At 35.8% G+C, this 23,190-nt stretch overlaps 1 protein-coding gene across 1 annotated transcript in view; it reads right to left on the bottom strand.

Moving 5' to 3' along the window:
- Positions 1-23,190, bottom strand: part of LMBRD1 (LMBR1 domain containing 1) — a 130,354-nt gene that overhangs the window by 84,585 nt on the left and 22,579 nt on the right. Inside the window, exon 4 of the mRNA XM_045391092.3 lies at positions 411-508. Within this exon, the coding sequence (XP_045247027.1) occupies positions 411-508 (98 nt within the window). The remainder of the gene's footprint in view (positions 1-410; positions 509-23,190) is intronic.

Here is a 23,190-nt window from a genome sequence, read left to right as displayed (position 1 = left end):
CCTCCTGGCCTTCTACAGAAAAAATTTTGTATGCCTGATCTAGAATTGCTTTGTCTAAAATAATAGTCACAAGCCACATGTGGCTAGAAAGCACTTGAAATGTGGCTAGCTTTAACTGTTGTGTAAAATACAACCCAAATTTCAAAGACTTAGTGTGAAGAAAAGAAACTTAATATTTCATTACTAGTTTGTTTGACTATATTTGAAATAATATTTGGAATATATTATGTTAAATACAATGTATAATTAAAATTAATTTCAACTGTTTCTTTTTATTTTAATTTAGCTAACATTGCATTTCTATCAGACAACACTGCTCTATAAAAAAATCCAGTCATGTCATTCTCTGAAAAAGCAGGAAATATTATTTTTCTTTCCTAAACTGAGGCCTCTAAAATAAAGATACTTACAGTACATTTACTAGTATCATCATCATCCTTTTCTTCATAATAGAAGTAGACAAAAGGGATCCAGAAGAACACACAGAACAATATAACAGAATATAAAGCTGTGGAAATAAATAATAAACCAAGTTTTACTAAATACGTATGTACTTAATCACAGTTATCTATATGTGTATATACATTCACTTAACAAATTCACTACCCTGATTCCCTCTACTCATAACTCTTTCTATATAGTATATGATGCCCAAATAGCCTTCTCTGTCCCATGTCCCAAGAGATCAACAGTACTATCAGAATAACAACCTATAATTCAAGTTAACTTTGCAGCAATTTTTTTTTTTTTTTGACACGGAGTTTTGCTCTGTTGCCAGGGCTGGAGTGCAGTGGCACAATCTTGGCTCACTACAAGTTCTGCCTCCTGGGTTCACGCCATTCTCCTGCCTCAGCCTCCTAACTAGTTGGGACTACAGGCGCACGCCACCACGCCTGGCTAAGTTTTTGTATTTTTAGTAGAGACGAGGTTTCACCGTGTTAGCCTGGATGGTCTCAATCTCCTGACCTCGTGATCCACCCGCCTCAGCTTCCCAAACTGCTGGGATTACAGGTGGCAATTTCTAACAATAGTAATAACTGGGTCCAGAACAATTGTGGCAGCTGACATATGAGCTCTTACTCTGTACTAACTACAATGCTGAGAACTTCCTATAAACCATCTCATTTAAATGAACTTTAACTTTTGTGTTCATTCCAACTTAAATTTGAGTACACTTGACACAACATTTGCTATTCCGGCAAGTTAAAGAAACAGCTATAAATAATATGGTCTTTTTGATATAAATAATTTTCTCATCTTAAGTTTAAAAAATATGCAGTATTACACAACCAATCTTACACAAATCAAAACAGAGAAAAGGTAAAAAGAATAGTAGAACAGTAAAATTAGATCTCTATTTACCCATCAATGGACATTGGAGTTGCCTCCAAATTTTGCAATTTGTGAATAACGCAGCTGTGAACATGGAAGGACAAATAGCTCTTCATGATCCTGTTTTCAATTCTTATATTCAAAATTAGATTCAACATTAACTGATAGGAATTACTATTTATCTGCTTTTTTTTTTAAAAAAAGTTAGATTTGAAATACTTTTAACCAGTAGTCAGTCAAAATATTTATTTAAATTCAATATAGAGTTTAAGTTAAGCCAAAGATATAGTACCTTTAACAATAAAAACAGAAGAAGGAACATTTGAGACTTAAGCCTAAGAAACCTGTTCTTAAAATCTGTATTTTCACATTCATTTGTTTATACGTATTCATGAAAAATAATGGTACCAGTATAATTATACAAAGCAATTACAGAATGATAATCATTGTACTCCTTTATAAAAGAAAGCAACTGTTACCATCTCAGACCTATAAGGATGGCTACTAACAAAAAACAATAATAATGACGTGTGTTGTCAAGGTTGTGGAGAAACTGAAACCCTGTGTGCTGCTGGTAGGAATGTAAAATGGTACAGCAGCTGTGGAAAACAGTATGATGTTTCCTAAAAAAATGAAAACTGGCATTACATATGATACAGCAATTCCACTTCCAGGTATATGCACAAAAGAGTTGAAAGCAGGGTCTCAAAGAGTTACTTGTACACACCCATGTTCATAACTGCATGGTTCACAGTAACTAAAACATGAAAGCCACCCAAGTGTCAATTGATGGATGGATAGAGAGGCAAAATGTGGTATACATAAAACAGAATATTATTCAGCATTTAAAAGGAAGGAAATGATATATGCTACAACACAGATTAACTTAGCATAACTAGGACATTATGCTAAGTGAAATAAGCCAGTCACAAAAAGACACATACTATACGACTCCACTTATATGAGGTACTGAGAGTAGTCAAAATCAAGGAGACAGAAAGTAGGATGGTGGTTGTCAGAAGGAGAGGGGAAAGGCAAAATAGAGAGTTCCCGTTAAAAAGGTATAGTTTCAATTTTACAAGATGGGAAGTGTTATGGAGATGGATGGCACCAATGGCTACATATTATGAATATATTTAATACCACTGAATAGTATACTTGAAATAGTTAAGATGGTTAAACAAATATGGAAAAAATGCATATTAGTAATGTATAATAAAATCTAAATTACTTATTGTGTTGGAAGAAATGACTTTAGAGTTAAAGAATTTTCTTAACATTTGCTAGCCTTATCTCATTTATCTGGAGGACACTTATGAAACAGCCCTACTACATGCAATACAGATAAAAGAAACTCAAATCAAATAGGACCCTAAATAATCAACAGAGGGGCAGAGTTAATTTATACTTAGCAATCACAAAATGTCAACATACTGAATTTGGCACTATAGACATTTAATGAAATTTATGCAGGCTTTTAATATTATGAGTAACTAATAGTGACAATAAATCTTTTAGGGCAGTGAATATTGGTGTTTCTACTACAAAACAAGGAGTAGTGAGTTTTAACATTTCTATTACAAATCTAAGAGCCAACAGACATAAACATTTATCTACAAGGAACTTAAATTTACAAGAAATAACCCCATCAAAAAGTGGGCAAAGGATATGAACAGATACTTCTCAAAAGAAGACGTTTACACAGCCCACAAACATATGAAAAAAAGCTCATCCTCATTGGTCAATAAGAAATGCAAATCAAAACCACGATGAGCTACCACCTCAAGCCAATCAGAATGGTGATTAAGTCAGGAAACAACAGATGCTAGCAAGGCTATGGAGAAACAGGAATGCTTTTACACTGTTGGTGGGAGTATAAATTAGTTCAACCATTGTGGGAGATAGTGTGGCAATTCCTCAAGGATTGAGAACCAGAAAATACCATTTGACCCAGCAATCCCATTACTGGGTATATACCCAAAGGATCATATATCATTCTACTATAAAGACACATGCACACATACGTTTATCGCAGCACTATTTACAATAACAAAGACTTGGAACCAACCCAAATGCCCATCAATGATAGACTGGATAAGGAAAATATGGCACATATACACCATGGAATACTATACAGTCATAAAAAAAAGTAAGTTCATGTCCTTTGCAGGGACATGGATGAAGCTGGAAGCCATCATTCTCAGCAAACTAACACAGGAAACAGAAAACCTAACATCTCATGTTCTCACTCATAAGTGGGACCTGAACAATGAGAACACATGGACACAGGGAGGGGAACATCACACACCAGGGCTGGTTGGGGGGTGGGGTCAAGGCGCAGGGAGAGCATTAGGACAAATACCTAATGCATGTGGGGCTTAAAACCTAGATGATGAGTTGATAAGTAGAGCAAACCACCATGGTACATGTACACCTGTGTAACAAACCTGCACATTCTGCACATGTATCCCAGAACTTAAAGTAAAAAACAAACAAACAAACAAAAAAAAAACAAAAAACTGTAACAAGTATTCCAAAGCTTTAAAAACTTAAATACAAAATGCCATTTGTAAATCACCTTGAATATCATGCCAATATTATGATTAAAATAATCAAATAAAATAATTTGTGTAAAATAGAAAAAAAAAAGAAACTGAATTAGCACAACAGACTTGAGTAGGCTGACAGCCTCACACCAAAAACTTTGATAAACTAATAGGTGGAGTAAAGTTTAGCTTCAGTCTAAGTATGCCACTTGTGTCTGTTACTTGGTGGGCTTGGCCTTTAGATAGCCAAACAGCCTAATGACTATTTTATAAGCATTCCTGGTGCTCCTAATCTTGTGTGATAAACAATCTTTTGAACACCTAAGTTATCATTATATTTAATTAGCATAGCAAAGTGTAAGACAAATTCCTGTACCTCAATAAAAAGACAACCTTTTTTTAAAAATGGGCAGATTTCAATACTTCACTTTAGAAAATATACACAATTTCTGGGCATGGTGACTCACACCTGTAATCTCAGCACTTTGGGAAGTCGAGGCAGGAGGATCACCTGAGTTCAGGAGTTCCAGGCCAGCCTGGCCAATATGGTGAGATCTCGTCTCTACTAAAAATACAAAAAAATTAGCCAGGCATGGTGGCAAGCACCTGTAATCCCAGCTACTCAGGAGGCTGAGGCAGGGGAATCACTTAAAACCAGGAGGCAGAGGTTGCAGTAAGCCAAGATTGTGCCACTGCACTGCAGCCTGGGCAACAGAGCAGGACTGCATCAAAAAGAACGAAAGAAAGAAAGAACGAAAGAAAGAGAAAATATATACAATGGCCAATAAGCACATTTTAAAAGATGCTCATCACCGTAAGTCATCAGGAAAATGCAAAATAAATCTAAATGGCTAAAATTAAACTGGCAATACCAAGTGTCGACAAGAATGCAGAACAACTAACACTATCATACTTTACTTGTAGGAGTGAGGTACAACACTGTAAAAAACTGTTTAGTAGTTTCTTACCAAGTTAAACATACACCTATCACATGACCCAACAATTTTCTTCCCAAGCAATAAGGCACAACAACTTATGTTAAAGGACTTCTGCCCAGAGAAGCTTGGTTGATTCGCAGAGTCCAGGGCATTTATTGGAGACTTGCAAAACAAGCGTATTTGCCTAAAGTGACCAGCTTTGATTACCAAAGCTACAGACTCCAAAAAGGAAAGCAAGAATTCACCAAAAATCATGTTTTTGAACAATCTAAACTAGTCGGTAGTGCATGGTTCCATATACAGCTTTACAAAACCACCTTTCAATTAGTAACATAGAGAACACACCAAGGGCTAAGTTTCTGGTAGTCAAAGGTAAGCCACACAGGCAGGACCTCCCTGAAAACATATAAGCATTCAGCAATATTAGGTCTACTGCATTAACTCTTTCACAAGAATGATGTTCGGAGAAACATCATATGCAGTGATCAAAAACTGGAAATGATCCAAATGATCATCAACAAGTGGATGGATAAGCAAACTGAGTGATACATTCACATAAAAGATGATCACACAGCAATAAAAAAGAAACATGAGATACAGATGAATCTCATAGACCTTGTGTTGAATAAAACAAGCCCGTACACAAGAGTACCTTTCTATGATTGAACATAAGGAAGTTCTAGAATTGACAAAACTAATCTGAGAAGTTAAAAAAAACGGGGCAGCTATTGACTTAAAAGATGTATGGCAACCAAAATTCTCATGTTGCTGGTAAGAGTGCCCACAAAAGATTTTTAGTAATCAACATCTGGGGAAATGAAGTAGAGAACAGACACAATTCTCAACAGACTATAATATCCCTCTAGTAGTCAATAATTCAAAATAGGTTTAAAACCACTCTAAATATTTGTTTCCCTGATACAACCTTCTAAGCTATCTTCTAATAATCTGACTGTTCTGTTTCCTTTATAAAGATTTCTTCTTTTAGTGCATAAATGTTGAACTGTAAAGAGAGAATTAAATTAACATTTATTTTATAACATTTATCATATGATCAGTTCTAATGTCAAGTTGAGTCTATACATCTGCAAATGGGGAAAAAAATATTGCTGCCTCCACTACCATGAAACAGGAAAAATTGTTTTTTTAAAAGATCTACATCAAACTCATAGCCATTTTCAAAGGCAAATTATTCCTGACTCTAACAGTTATGACACTCTCATATCCTAACATCTCTCTAAAATATGCTTTTACTTGTAAATGTTTTTGTTAAAAGACTGCTACTAGCAAATAAAAGATAAACAGATTTTCGGTTTAGTAGACCCACTAACATCAAAGAACACATTAAGAAAAAATTTTTAAGCCTCATGTCCATAGAAATTGCGCAAAATTAAACTCATGAAACAAGTTGGTTTTTTAAAACCACTTATCAAGAACTAGCAAAAACGAGTGAATAGAGAGCCACTTAAAGGTCATGGACATAAACTGTACCAAAGAACACATAGTAATTCCTAATTTTTTTTTTTTTTTTTTTTTTTTTTTTTGAGACGGAGTCTCGCTCTGTCGCCCAGGCTGGAGTGCAGTGGCCGGATCTCAGCTCACTGCAAGCTCCGCCTCCTGGGTTCACGCCATTCTCCTGCCTCAGCCTCCCGAGTAGCTGGGACTACAGGCACCCGCCACCTCGCCCGGCTAGTTTTTTGTATTTTTTTTTTTAGTAGAGACAGGGTTTCACCGTGTTAGCCAGGATGGTCTCGATCTCCTGACCTCGTGATCCGCCCGTCTCGGCCTCCCAAAGTGCTGGGATTACAGGCTTGAGCCACCGCGCCCGGCCAATTCCTAATATTTTTAAACATATACGAGGCAACCATCTACCTTTTAAAAGCCACATATCATTAAATTATAACTCACATGAAAATTAACTTGGATACCTTAGACTTTTAAATTGTTAAATTTTTTTTAAAAGTATCCTTCCCAACTACCAATGAAAATAGCTAACATTTACATCAGAACACAATGACAAAAAAAAACTTAGCCAATATTGTGACAGAATAATTAGTCATTACAAAGCTTTTTATTTTAGAGGTCAAAGTATAAAGATATTCTGGGAACTCTAAAAGCCTTCTAAAATTATCCATTTACCCAGCTGAAAAACTCGTGAGTCAAGACTGATAGTTGTATATCTACACCTATTTCCTTTCAGCTGGCATTCCCTTTTTTGACCTTATCCCTTCCTGCTGCAGCCTATTTGAAACTGATACGTGATGGCTTAAACTCTAGCACCATTTTAAAATCTGTGGTGACCCTAAGATGGAAATCATGTCCTAAGGATGGAGAGCAGAGAAGGAATGAACTTAGTACTCTCATGATGTTATGGCACTGCCATACCAGCTCTGGAGAGCCTATCTCTATACTTACTTTAAGTAAGACTGAAATACTACATGGCTATTTAATCCAGGTACTTCTGAACTAATAGCAGCCACATGAAATTCCAGAAACAGAATTTGGTACTAGAAATGGGCAAACTCAAATATTTATTCCCGAGCTATTCCAAGCCCTTTGTCGTCTTGTCTGTGAAGGGTAAGTATAATAGATCTCAACTAACTTTTGCCACTGAACATGGTAATATCATGAGGTGCCACAGAATCTCATGGGTTCAAGATATACTCCTTGCATTAACTGTGTAGCTGCAACCCTATTTCCCCTAATAGGGTCAATCACTCCATCTGATATGGTAACTATTCACTGGAATAAGAAGATCAAAGTGGCCTGGTAGAAATCATACCTTCTAATTCAAGGGAACCGTTATTTCATCCTATGGTGGAAGTACTCCCAGATACCTAGTAAGAATTATAAACCAGTATGCAAGGTAAGAAGCAAAAGTTTTGTGAGTAACAAACCACTCAAAATTACTAATAAATGAACTACTCAATATTGAATTAGGAATAATAGTGTAAACTTCTATGCTCACTTCTATTTCTTAGTTACCAGTAACAAGTATGTATTTTATGGGAGAAAGAGAAACATAAGTGCTCACTGGTCCCGAGCATTCTCTAAAATGTAGACAGATCTTTCAACTCATCTTACAAGGCTAGTAGTCTTCATACTCACACCTGACAAGAATAATAAGACAAAGAAAAAATTACAGCCCAGTCTTACCTGCAAATTGATTTTTTAAAAAGATCCCAATTAAGAGAGCAGCAAATCAAATCCAACAATACATTTAAAAACAAACCAAAGAAAACCACAAAGATGGCCAACTGGGTTTATGCTAGGAATGCAAAATTAGTTTAAGTATAATCTAGCCACATAGTATATAATATACCACTTGAAAGAATAAACCAAAACAAAATTTAAAAAGCTTTATATGATGATCTTATAGATACTTCTGTATCTTAATAGATGCAGAAAAGGTCCCTTTAAAATGTATTCATTTAACAAATACCTACTGAGTATGTTCCAACCATCATTCTAGGGCGATGTATACAGCTAAATCAAAACAGAGAAGCCTCTCATGAGACTTAATTCTAGTGAGGAAAAGATACAATATTTAAAATCGTAGTATGTACTACTCAAATTATCTTTTAAAAATTTCTTAAATCAATAAGAACACAAACAACCCAACTGAAAGTTACTTTAAGCAGAAAACTGAAGAAGCCAACAACTTTTTAAAAAACATACAATTTCATTTACAAATAAGTGAAACACAGACTAGTGAACTCTTATTTCACACTCACCAGACAAGCAAAAACTAAACACATATGACAATATCAAAGTTTAGAATATAGAGCAACTAGAAGACTTGTGTTCTAATGAGAATTACATTAGTACAAACATTTAGCAAAATAGCTTGTCATTATCTACAATGCTTAAGAATGCATATAACTTATGATCCAGCCATTTGACTGCTATGTATGTACTCTGCACATATACAACAGAAAATACATACAATAATGTTCATTGCACAATTTTAACAGCAAAAAACTAAATGTCCACACTGATTAATATGCGGCATGGTCATACACAATGAAATTATAGCAAGCCATTTCATATCAAGTTCAGAAATGTAAAACTAAGTAAGAATACAACATGTTAAAACTGAAAGACAAAGCAAGGGATTAACACAAACTAAATTTAGAGTATTTCTAATGGGGAAACAGAAGAAATGGCATCAGGAAAAACACAGGAGACTTCAAAATGACTACCTCAAACTTCACACTTTCTATGATCAATAAATAGTCTGCTAAGAATAAAAGTATATGTCGAGTAAACATCAAAGATGTTGATATTGCAAAACTGCTGTGGTAGGCAGCTTCTAAAATGGCTCCTGATAACCCCGCTTCTGTATTTGTGACCTGTGTAATCTCAGCTTGAGTGTGGGCTGGCACTAGTGACTCACTGCTAAGGAACAGAATATGAACAAAAGTATTGGGATGTCACTTCTGAGATTAGGTGACAAAAAGACTGGCTTCCATCTTACTGCTCTATCCTTCTCTCTCTGAGACCCCCTGGCTGCCATGTTGTGAGCTGCCCTATAGAGAAGTTCACGTGACAAAGAACTGATGTTACAGGCCAACAGAGAGAGAAACCCTGAGGCCTGTCTATACCCATGTGAGAGAGCTTACATGTCAACTCTCCCCACTGTGGAGTCTTGGGATGACTGCAGTCTCACCAGACACCTTCCTTCTAGCCCAACAAGAGAACCTGACCGAGCACACCCAACTAAGGTGCATCTGGATTCCTCACCCAAAGAAACTGTGAAATAAAGTTTGCTGTTTTAAACTGCTAAATGTTGAGGTAATTTGTTACATGACAGTAGATAACTAGTACAACTACTGACAGTATAGCAAAGTGAGTCGGACATCTGCTGTATAAGTACTAAGAATATACAACTTGAGAATAAAAACCATTTACAGGGTTGAACTTAGTCATATTCTGAAGAATAGTCGTTTTCCCCATGGATATTTTTGGTTATTTCCTCCTCTCAATGGTATTTATTCCAAGGTTACACTGCAAGGCCATTTTTTTTTCACAACAACAAAAAATTGTTAAATAAAATGGTCAGACAAAAGGCTAAATAATTCATGCTATAATTCACAATTGTATAGCAACAAAGAATCACATTCTAATGTATAAGCCTTAGTCCTTCATAACTTTTTAACCTCATTTTTTTCATCTATGAATTAGGGATAAGATTACAACTCTAGAAAATCAAATAATAAAAATGCAAATCCTCTAAGATTTTAAGTCATATTAATAGCAACTATCCTTTACTGACTCTCCATAATATACACAGAACTGTATTATAACCTTCACTTACATTAGCTGATTCGATACTTTTCCCAACAACTTTTCTGCATCTGGCTTCCTTCACTAAGCACAGGGATTGGGATTTTTCCTCTGTTAACAGATAATATTTTCACCTTTGCAGCTTATACATCTCTGTTGCAACTACTCATCTGTGCTGCTGTAGCAAAGCAGCCATAGACAACACATAAACAAACAGACACAGACAGGTTTATAGAAGCCATGCCATAATTTGCTGACTTGTAACTTAGGTTGCTGAATATATTAATATATTCCATTGTATGGGCATACTGCATTTTATTTAAACATTCACCAGTTGTTGGACATTTGGATACTTTCCAGTTTGGGACTACTATAAACACTGCTACTATTAACATCTTTGCCTAGACATTGCATTCATTCCTGTTGGGTAAATTCCTAGGAATGAAACTGCTGGACCATATAGGAAATTCAGTTCAAACTGACAGTGTTTCTGCTGGGGTGGCTGATTAGGTTCTTCTTGGTTCTTTTTTTTTTTTTTTTGAGAGGGAGTCTCGCTCTGTCGCCCAGGCTGGAGTGCAGGGGCCGGATCTCAGCTCACTGCAAGCTCCGCCTCCCGGGTTCACGCCATTCTCCTGCCTCAGCCTCCCGAGCAGATGGGACTACAGGGGCCCGCCACCTCGCCCGGCTAGTTTTTTGTATTTTTTTAGTAGAGACCGGGTTTCACGGTGTTAGCCAGGATGGTCTCGATCTCCTGACCTCGTGATCCGCCCGTCTCGGCCTCCCAAAGTGCTGGGATTACAGGCTTGAGCCACCGCGCCCGGCCGAGGTTCTTCTTGGTTCTTATCTTCACTAATCTACATTACAAGTTACAAATGGCTGGGTGTGGTGGCTCATGCCTGTAATCACAGCCCTTTATGTGGCCGAGACAAGAGGATAACTTCAAGTCAGTAGTTCGAGACCAGCCTGGACAACACAGTAGAGACCCTGTCTCCACCAAAAAAAAAAAAAGGAAGTTACAAACTGTTTTTCCAAAACAACCAAACGATATTACCTTCCCAATAGTGGCATTCAAAAATTCTAGTTTCTCTATGTTCATGGCAGCACTCAGGTATTGTCTGTGTTTCTTATTACAGCCTGTTACAGACTGAAATGTTGGTGTCCCTGTAAAATCCATATGTTGAAACCCTAACTCCCAATGTGATAGTATTTGGAGGTGGGGTCTTTGGGAGGTAATTAGGATTAAATGAAGGCACAAGGTGGGATCCCATCATGGGACTGGTGTACTTAGAAGAAGAGGAAGAGAGACTAGAGTTCATTCTCTGTCTCTGCCATGTAAGGACACAGCAAGAAGGTGGCCATCTACAAGCCAGAAAAAGGATCTCCACCAGGGACTGAAATTGTTGACACCTTCATCTTGGACTTCCTAGCCTCCAGAATTGTGAGAAATGTTTATTGATTAGGTCATCCAGTATGTGGTATTTTGCTAGAGAAGCCCAAACTGACTATAAGACAGATTTTGGTACTGGGAAGTGGGCTGCTGTCCTCACACATATCTAAAAATATGGAAGTCACTTTGGAACATGCCACCGGACAATTTTTTTTAAAGCAATGTTATAAAATAGCAAAGAACTTGGGAACTGTATTCTAGTGCTTTGTAGAAAGCAAAGTTTGCCAGTGATGAAACTGAATATTTAGCTAAGGAGATTCCTAAGCAAATGTTGAAAAAGTGGTTTGATTCCTCTTGACTGCTTAGAGTAAAATGAAAAAAAAAAAAGGAATTGTTAAGCAAAATGAGCCAGAACTTGAAGATCTGGAAAATTCTCAGCCTATCTACATTGCAAAAAAAATGGAAAAGCTTATTTTTAAGAGAACACTAAGGGTGTATTTGATAAACAGATTAGTGAAGATACGAACCAAGAAGAACCTAATCAGCCATCCCAGCAGAAACGCTGACAGTTTGAACTGAAGGGGAAGAAGATGGGATGAAATGAAGGAAGGCTGATAGGCTTCTTGGATCCTACAGGACCAGATCACAAAGTTGTTTGGCTATAAAAATGTACTATTCTGCAAGGCAAAAAAAGAAATGTCCCCAAAGGTGATTAAGAGATCAAGGCCGCATCCTCATTTCAAAAGGGGTGTGAGGGGATTGTTTAGGTTTCAACATGCCAGAGAATAGCTGCCTTGAAGCCTTGTGGGTACAACTCCTACCCAGCAGAGCCTTGAGGTTTAACCCTGCTCAGCAGAATGGTAGAAGCAGGGCCATCACCACAGTGAGTCCTGAAGGCATTGCGTCAAACCAAAGAGGACTATTCTTGAGCTATCTTAAAATTCTAATAGTATCTGCATTGCTAGGTTTTTTACTTTATTGAAACCCTTTTTTCCTTCTGAATTTTCCCTTAGAATGTCTATCCTATACCTGTACTGCCATTATATTTTAAAAGCAAATCTTATCTGGTTTTAGAGGTTCACAGTCAGAGAAGAATTATGACTCAGGATAAATTTTATTTGTGGTCACACACATACCTGATTTAGAAAATATTTAGACGAGACTTTGTACTTCAGAGTTGATGCTGCAACAACTTAAGGCTCTTGGGGCTGTTAGGATGGAATAAAAGTATTTTTACAGGAAATGGACATGAATTCTGGGCTGCCAAGAGTGGAATGTTATGCAGTAAGTTTGTCCCCCCCAAATTCGTATGTTGAAGCCCTAACCCCAATGTGATAGTACTTGGAGATGGGGCCTTTGGAGGTAATTTAGATTCAGATGAAGGCATAATCTTGGGGCCCCTATGATGGCATTAGTGTCCTTGTAAGAAGAGAAAGAGACCAGAGTACATGCACTTGATCGTCACCTCACACTCTCTATGCCATGTGAGGACACTGTGAGGAGGTAGCTAGCTAGTTATAAACACGGAAGAAGGCCTTCATTACAAACCAAATTTGCCGGCTCCAGAACTATGATAAATACATGTTCGTTAAGACTCCCAGTCTATATTTTGTTACAGCAGCCTTAACTAATAAGACAGCATTCTAGTTGATATGCTAGTATATCTCATTGAAAACATAAATTTACATTTCCCTAATCATTAATGATGTTGAAGATCTTTCTATGGGTTTGTAAGCCATTCATAAATCTTCTCTGGTGAAATGCCTATTCAAATATTTTGCTTATTTTTTAATTGAATGGTTTTATTAATGATTGGTAAGATACATTCTGAATATAAGCCCTTTATGGTTTATACATGATTTACAAATATGTTTGGTTTGTCTGTGGCTTATACTTATTTTTGTTTTAATTGTGTCTTTTGAAAGACAAAGATTTAATATTGATGAAGTACAACTTATTAAGGTTTCTCCTATGAATCATGCTTTTGGGGCCATAACTAAGAACTCTTTTTCTAAAAGGTCACCAAGGTTATATCCCTTAATTTCTTTTCTTTTTTTTTTTTTTTTAATTTGAGATGGAGTCTTGCTCTGTGACCCAGGCTGGAGTGCAATGGCATGATCTTGGCTTACTGCAACCTCCACCTCCTGGGTTCAAGAGATTCTCCTGCCTCAGCCTCCCCATGTAGCTGGGATTACAGGAGCCTGCCACCATGCCCAATAAATTTTTGTATTTTTAGTAGAGACAGGGTTTCACCATGTTGGCCAGGCTGGTCTTGAACTCCTGACCTCAAGTGATCTGCCAGCCTCGGCCTCCCCAAGTGTTGGGATTACAGGTGTGAGCCACTATGCCCAGCCTCCCTTAATTTCTTCTAAGAGTATTATACTTAGGTCTATGATTGAATTTTGAGTATGGTATAAGTTAAGGCTCAAAAAAAATCATTTTTTGCATATAATAGTCCAACTTTCCCAGCAAAAATTTTTTAATTGAATGGAATTAAACTAAATTGGCACAGCTGTTGAAAATCAACTATGAATATAAAGGTTTACTTTAGGACTCTGAATTTTATTCCATTGCTCTATACACCTGACCAACAGCAATACTATAGAGTCTTGTTTATTGAGTTTTTTATTACATTTTGAGATCTGAGGATGTAATTCTCTAATGTCATTTTTCTTTTTCAAAATGTTTTTTGGCTACTGTAGATCCTACTGACTTCCACGTAAATTTTAGGATTGGCTTGTCAGTTTTTCAAAAATATTTTTAAAAGTCTGTGTGATTTTAATAGAGACTGCATTCAACTTATAGGTCAGTTTGAGAGAAAACTGACATAATTGCATCTTTACAGCATTGTGTTTTCAACTCCATGGATTTAAATCTTTAATTTCTATCAGCAATTTTTCTGTAGTTTTCAGCGCAGAAATCTTATACTTTTTTGTTAAATGTGAAGTATTTTTTTCACCCTTTTTGATGGCTTCTGATTAGAATTGCTTTTATCACTTTATCTGAATTGTCTGTTTCTAGTTTTCATATCAATCTTATACTTGTGATCCTGCTATCCTTACTTACTGGTTGTATTTGTCCATATATAGGTTCCCTAAAATTTTCTACCTATAGAATCTTATATCACCTGTGAAAGTAAGACAGTAATAATTCTTCTTTTCCAGTTTGGATGTATTTACTTAAGTAAATATTTAAATAACTAAATAATAAAAATTAATATTTAAGTAAATTTATTCATTTAATTATGTATATTTATTTATTTATTTATTTAGACTTATCACACTGGCTAAAATCATCAGTACAATGTTAAATAGCAGTGTTGAGAGCAGACATAGGTATCTTGCTCCTAATCTCAGAAGAAAAGTATTCAATCTTTCACCCCTAAGTATAATGTAGCTGTAGGTTTTTCATAGATGTCCTTTGTCAGCTCGGGAAGTTCCCCTCTGTAACTACTTCGCTGATAATTTTTAATCGATGATAGATACTGGAATTTTTTTTGCATCTATTGAGATGATCACTCATTTCTGTACTATGTATGTTAACATGTATGTTAAGTAAATTAATTTCTGGATAGTAAAGCAACCTTACTTTTCCGGGATGAATTCACTTTTGTCATAGTACATAGTTCTTTTTATATGACTCTGGATTCAGTTTCCTAAAATTTTAAGAATTCTGTGTCTATATTCATGAGGTATATTAGTCCATAGTTTCCCTTTCTTGTGATGTCTTTATATGATTTTGGTACGAAGGAAATAATGCCCTCAAGTGAGTTGGGAAGTGTTCCTTCATCCTCTATTTCCTAAAAAGGTTGATAAAGGATTGGTATAATTTCTATTTATGATACATAAATAGAAATTGGCATAATTTCTTATTTAAATATATAATATGTGAAATTCTTCACATATTTCTTATGTGAAGTGCTACTTCTTAAATCAGTTATGGTGATTGATTCAATTGGAAAATTGTCTAGGAATTTATCCACTTCATCTAATTTGTCGGTTAAAGTTACTCAATATTCCTCTGTAACCCCTTTAATTTCTGCAAAGTTGATAATGCCATTTCTTTCATTCCTTGTTTTGATAATTTATATCTTTTGCCTCTTTCTCTCCCCCTTCCCCGATGCCCTAAGTCTAGCTAAAGATTTGCTGATTTTTATTTTTTTCAAAGAACCTACTTTGGTTTGAATTTTCTTTATTGCTTTTCTGTTTTCTACTTCATTGGTGTCTGCTCTGACCTTTATTTTTCTTCTGTTTGTTTAAAGTTCAGTTTGCTCTTCTTTTTCTGTTTTCCTAAGGTAGAAGTTTAGGCAGCTGAGAATCTTCTTTAACAGAGGGGTTTAAAGCTGCAAATTATCCTCTGAGCTCTGCTTAAGCTATGTCCCATAAATTTCGATATGTTACATTTTTATTTTCATTCTGTTCAAAACATTCTCCAATCTGCCTTGTGGTTTCATCTTGATCCATGGGTTATTTAGAATTATGTGGTTTAAATGCCAAATACTGGTGAATTGCCAAGATTTTTTTCCATTGCTGATTTCTAATTTAATTATATTATGATTGGAAAATGCACTTTGTATGATTTTTAATCCTTTTAAATTTACTGATAATTATTTTATAACCTATTATATAGTCTATACCGAAGAATGTTCTCCGTGTGCTTTAAGTCAATTGTGTTCTGCATCCATTGGGATACAATTTTCTGTATTTGCAAGTTTATCAATATTGTTGTTTACATCTTCTTAACCTTCACTGATTTGCTAATTGTTCTGTCAAAAAACAATTATTTCCTAACCAATAAAGAGTTGGTTACTCAAATTTCCAACTAATATTGTTGAATTATTTATTTCGCTTATCAATTCTGCCCATTTTGAATTTGTGTATTTTAAAGCTCTGTTAATAGGTGCATATATAATTATAATTTTTCTGTCATTTTAATGATTAACCATTTTATAATTATGAAATGTCCTTGTTTGTCTTAAAGTCTATTTTATTTGATATTAATATAGTCATCTCAGCTGTCAGAGTCACTATTTGCATGACACCTTTTTCTAACCTTGTCTTTAACCAACCGTTTACTATTTGTCTCTGAATCTAAGGTGTTTCTCTTATAGACAACACATTGACGAATATTCATTTGTTGATCCACTATGACAATCTCATTTGACTGGGGGTATTTAGACTATTTACATATAACAATTATTGATATGGCTGTAATTACATTTGCCATTTTATCCTTTATTATGTCTTTTTTGTTGTTCCAGGCTTCTCCTTTACTACCTTATTTTGTATTAAAAGTTATTTTCTACATTACCAATTCCTGACTTACTTTATAGATATTTATAGATATATAAAATAAGTATATTTTTGAGTCATTTTCTTAGTGATTGCTATGGGGATTACACTACATGCCTTAATTTATCACAACTTACCTTCAATTAGTATTCACACAATACAGGCAAAATGTATTTTTTTAAAAAACTTGCTCCAAAATAGCTCTAATACTTCTTTTTCTTTGTGCCATTCTCATCACATATTTTATGTCTATATATTATAAACCCTAAACCGAGCATTTACTGTGCTATAATTATTGCTTTATACAATCTTAAATCTTTTACAAAGGTAAGAAAAGGAAAAAAATATAGTGCCTTTATATTAAACATTAACCATTATAATTTCTGATTTATTTCTTCCTATGAATTTGGTTTACTGCCTAGTGTCATTTCCTTTTATCCTTAAAGACTTACTTTAGCATTCTTGTAAGAAAGGGTTTCTTGTAATGAATTTTCTCAGGTTTTATCTTTGAATGTCCTATTCCACCTTCATTTTTAGAGGATTTTAGAGGACACAGAAATCTTTATTTTTTTTCTCTTTTCATTTTAGTGCCCTCTGGAGTCCACTACTTCACATTAGAAGTTAGTCACTAATCATAAAGATGCGGTCATGTAACTTTTTGGCTTTTAAATTTTACTCTGTCTTTGGCTTTTAATAATTTAACAATGGTTTGTCCAGGTCTGTATCTCTGCTTTTTCCTACTTGGGCTTCACTGAGCTTCTTAGATGGGTAGATTGCTTTTTGGCCATGATTTCTTCAAACTTTTTTTCCTGCCCTCTTCTTTCTCTTTTCATCCTGAGATTCCCATCACACATACACAGGTAAACTTGATGCTGACCCACAGATCTCTGTGGCTTTATTGATTTCTCTTTAATCTTCTTTCCTCTCTGATCTTCAGATTAGATCATCTACCTTTGAAATTCTACTGATTCTTTATTCTGTCATATCAAACCTCTGGTAAGACCCTCTAGTAAATTTTTCACATCAGTTACTATATTCTTCAATCTCAGAATTTTCATTTTGTTGTTTTTAAAATCATTTCTATCTCCTTTTTGAGCATCTCTATTTGTCACACTTTCTTTTCATTCTTAGTTTACTTTGCTGTTTTGAACTGATTTACAATAGCTGCTTTGAAGTCTTTGCTAAATCTAACGTCTAGAAATACTGTTTCCACTATATGCTGTTTTCCTTAGCATTGTTCATGTTTTCCTATTTCTTTGCATATTTTATAATTTTATTGAAACTGGACATGTTAGACAATACGTTGTAGCAACTCTGTATTGTGCTTTTTGCTCCTGAAGGTTGCCTCTTTAATTTCTTTGTTCACTTATTTGGCAGGGTTAAGTCTGTAAAATCTGTTTTCCACATAGTATGTAACTGATGATGTCTCTATTTTTTTTTAACTACGTTTTTAGGGTTTTTTTTTTAATTGTTATCCCAGCTCAAAAAAAATATTTAAATTACTGTTTTTAAGCCTGGCTCCCTAGGGATTGTTCCTGTGTCTATATAGCTTAATAATCAGACAATAACCAGAAAGAAACTTTGCTCAAACTCAAGCCAGTGAAGCTTTCAGCCCTTGCCAATGAACCTGCATATTGGTAGGAGAGTGTATTCAAAGTTCAGCCCAATTGTCTCTGGCTTTTCCTTTCCGGTCTCCTACGCACATGTGTAGAGCCTCTAAGGCAGCCAGGAGTACATGATGAGGTTGGACCCTCTCCAGTCTCCAATACACATGTATGCAGCTGCAGCCAGACATACGCTTGTCCCAATTATGACCACAATCCCATATAGTAGAATCCTGGATCCTCTCCACTCACCTGATTCCAAGATTGTCACTTCCATAAACAATAGCACTAGAAGTGAGCACCACCCACCTGAGTGAGTCCCCTTCTGATAGAGCAGTACAGCTGTAAGTCCTCCCAGGACCCACCCTGCCCTGGCAGATCTTCTGCAATTACCAAGCTGGAAGTTGGGGGTAGGGAAATATAACAGCCCTAGGCTGAAATACAAGAAACTACCACTGTCTCTTAGCAGTTTTTAAGCATAAACACTTCTCAGACTGTTGTATGTTTTTCATTGATGGCTAAAGTACTGAAGTTGTTTTCTGTTCAGTTTTGTCCAACTTCATATTTGTTTTCTGGTGAGAGAATCTGCCAATTTTCCTACTTGGCCATGGCTGAAATCCCACCCCGCTCACTCAATCTTAACAACACGGAAGTACACATTATTCTCTCTCTCAAGTGAGTTTCCCTAAATTACAGAAAATAAAAAATTTATTAATTTCACAAATATTTGAGCACCTACTATGTGCCAATATCTGTTCTTTGTGCTTAAATTACATCAAGGACCAAAAGAGATAAAGATTCCTGCCTTAGCACAGTATAAATTCTAGCAAGGGGATACAAACAATAAACATAACTAAATTATGTAATGCATCAGAATGTGATTAAAGGCTGTAAAGAAAAAAATTAGGTTAAATGAGCCAGAGATGGAAGGTAGGCCACATTCACAGGTAACACATAACCAAAGATTTAAAGGCGAAAGGAGTTAAATTAGTCAAGTAAATAACTAAAAGAAAAGCATTCTAGGCAAAGGGAACATAAAGCAAAGGGTCTAATGTAGGAGTGAAACTGAAATGTTCAAGGAACATTAATATAACTGTGATGGAGAGATGTACTAGATATCCATTACCATGTAACAGGCTACTCAAAACTTAGTGGTTTAAAACTATATTTATTATCACAGATTCTGTGAGTCAAGAACATGAGCACAGTTTAGCTGGGTCGCCAAGCTCAGAATTTCTCCCAAGGCTGCAATCAAGATGTTAGCCAATGCAGCAGTTATCTCAAGGCTTGACTGGGGAAGAACCTGCTTCCAGGTTCACTCACTGAGTTTTCGGCAGGATTCAGTTCCTCACTAGCTGTTGGCTGGAGGCTGCTATCAGTTCCTTGCTATGTGGGCCTCTCCATAAGGCAGTACACAAAGTGGCAGCTTGCTTAATATGAGCATGCCAGAGAAAAAGAGAAAAGGAGTACAAGCAAGACAAAGTCACTGTCTTCTACCTAATCTCAGAAGTGACATCCTATCAGCATCATTTTAGCCACATTCTCTTTGGCAGACGCAAATTTCTAGGTCCAGCACACACGCAAAAGGAGGGAATTACATAAGGGCATGAATATTAGGAGGTGGACAGCATTGTGGGCCATCATGAGACTTTGCCTAGCACTGCAAAATAGTAGATGAGGACAAAGAAGTTTGTGGGGTGGAGAAGAATGTCAGATCACATAAGGTTCTGCAGGCTTCAGTAATGACTTTGTCATTTCCTGTGAATTACATGGGAAGCTACTTCGGGGTTTTGAGCAGATAAGGAACAGAAGTGTCATATTTTTAAAGAATCACTCTGACTGTTATATTATGAATAAAACAAGGGTAGAAAAGACAGGCTTCTGTAATAACCCCAAAACAGACAATGGTGTCTTAGGATTATAGCCAGAAAAAAAAGGTAGTGAGAAGTGGTCAGATTCTATATAAATTTTGAAAATCAGGCACAAGGGAATTTCCTGCCATATTTGACACAAAATGTAAAAAAGTAAAGATTCAAGGATGACTCCAAGGTTTTCAGCCTGAGAAACTCTATCCTTCTTGTTGCTATCCACTACAAGAAAAAAAAAAACACTACTGTATGACAGATTAAAGGTCAGTTGCTTTAGAAATGTTCAATTTGAGATGTCTTTGATTTTCTGGTAGAGAGTTCCGTAACAGTTGGACATAGGATTGTGATGTTCCAGAAAGGTCTGCACAAAGATTCAAAACTGGGAATTGGGCATACAGGTGGTATTTAGAAGGAAGCAATGGTATAAAATCACCAAAGGATTAACTGAAACAGAGAACAGGTTCAAGGATTAACCCCTGGCACATACAAATATTTTAAAAGGTCAGAAAAAAGAGAAAGAACCAGCAAAGGAAACTCAAAAGGCATAACCAAGAACATAAGAAGAAAAACCAAGAACATATGTCTCAATCTCCAAACTCTGGAGTGTGAAGGAAGGTTTATGATATTAATGTGACAAATCAGCAGTTCATTTAGAAACAAAAAGTACAAGTCACACTAGTTATAAGTCCAAGAGATCACTTGCTTTCTTAGTATTTCCAATTGGAAACAAATTCTTAGGCTACTAGGTCTCTAGAGATTACCTAGATAATCTCTTGAGCAAACTTAACCAGAAACCACTTAGAAAACATCCCCTATAATTAAGAATACTTTCTTTTAAAAAGGGGGAAAAGGGGCAGGAGACAGGAGACAACTGTATCTTATAAAACAAGATTGTATAAAAAGGATTTTGAATCAAACAAATCTCAAAATTAGTCTCAGTCTATCTTGTCTGGAAAAGTACTGAAATATTATTAGAGATGTTTTCAAAACAATAGTGTCAAGAAAATTGAAACTTGATGAGATACTAGCCAGTTCTTTCAATATTAACTTTCCTATATCATTGCACTAACAGAGAAAATTTCTCTTGTTCTCGTACCTGATTTGAATAAACAGCAGTGAATAACACCTATTTAGCACTAATCACATGTCACACTCCTAACATTATGAAGTAGGTACTCCTTTATCACCATTTCACAGGTGGAGAAATCACAAAGAAGTCAAATGACTTCAAAGGTCTCATGTACTTTTCTCAAGTTAGATTCTAGGTGTTGTAAACCCTACTATGATTTGAATGTGTCCCTCAAAGCTCACGATCACTACCCAATATGGTAGTTTTGGGAGGTAGGGCCTAACGGTGTTTGGGTAGCAAAGGGGGCCGCTCATGAGTGGATTAATGTCATTATCATCTGAGTGGGTTCATTATAAAAGGATGTGTGCACCCTCCTCCGTTGCCCTTCTGCCATGGGATGACAGCAGGAAGGCCCTTACCATATGCCAGTTCCTTCATCTTGAACTTCCCAGCCTCCAGAACTATGAACTAATAAATTTCTGTTCCTTACAAATTACCAAGTTTTGAGTATTCTATTTTAACAGCACAAAACACACTAAGATAAACCTAAGTTCAAAATACATAAAAAAGTTTCCAGATACAAATTATCAGCACCTAATCAACAGGGAATGAAGAGAAACTTCCAAAAAACTCTCTTAGGTGCTCTAAATGTCTGGCATAACTGGAACTGAAAAGCTTCCCAATCCATCTTATTCTCCCTTAGTTCCATAACTTAACTCATCTAAATATGTATACACTTTGACTCACTCCAATTTTTACTACAAAATTGTTTAACAGCCAAACAAAAATTTATTAAACACGTAATAAACTGGGATTTTTTACTATGAACATCCCTACAGTGAAAAACAATGCAGTAAAAATCTTTTAAATGTACATACATATATCTTCTTACCAGCTGCATTTGAAAAAACCAAGTATTGTCAACAACCCCATTTTTCATCCACACTAGCATGGATAAACAAACTACGGTATGTTAATATAGTAATAAGAATCAACAGAGTACTGTTGCCTACATCAATATAAATGTTTCAAATATAGATGTTATGCACTAAAGAAGCCAAACACAAAACACTATGAACTATATGATTCAATTTACATCCACACACAAGATGATAGCCTGAAAACTAGTGTCAAGAGAAGAAAGTCTATGTGGGTTATACGGTTTGGCTCTGTGTCCCTACTTAAATCTCATCTTGAACTGTAATAATCCCCATGTGTCATGGGAGGGACCTCGTGGAAGGTAATGGAATCATGGGGACGGGTATTTCCCACGCTGTTCTCATGACAGTGAATAAATCTCACAAGATCTGATGGTTTTATACAAAAGGGAGTTCCCCTGCACACACTCTTGCCTGCCACCATGTAAGACGTAACTGTGCTCCTCCTCACCTTCCACCATGATTATGAAGCCTCCCCAGCCACGTGGAACTGTGAGTCCATTAAACCTCTTTGTCTTTATAAATTACCCTGTCTTGGGTATGTCTTTATTAGCAGTGGGAGAACAGGCTAATACCATGAGGAATTGATAGGCCAACTACAGAAGAGCTGAACAAAAATAGCCTCAAATATTTCCTGCTTAGGGTTTGGGATAGTTTTAATTCATTTACCCTCGGCCTTTCATTAATTTCTTTTAAAGGAATTTCCTTTCACTTAATGTTTTTTCTCACTTCTTATTTTTGCATGTATGCAGTGGTTGTAGAAATAGGGAGAGCCCAAATATAAAGATAAAAATAAATTTGAAATAAAAACAATTTAGATAAAAGGCTAAAACACAGACAATATAAGGGATAAAAGGACTGCACAGCAGGCTTAAATATGAAATTAAACAGAACTCAGACGTCACTGCTAAGCCTGCATAGCAGGTCTAAA

Source organism: Macaca fascicularis, chromosome 4 (genome assembly GCF_037993035.2).
Source record: "Macaca fascicularis isolate 582-1 chromosome 4, T2T-MFA8v1.1".
NCBI classification, from domain to species: domain Eukaryota; kingdom Metazoa; phylum Chordata; class Mammalia; order Primates; family Cercopithecidae; genus Macaca; species Macaca fascicularis.
This window is presented reverse-complemented; position numbering and strand designations above follow the sequence as displayed.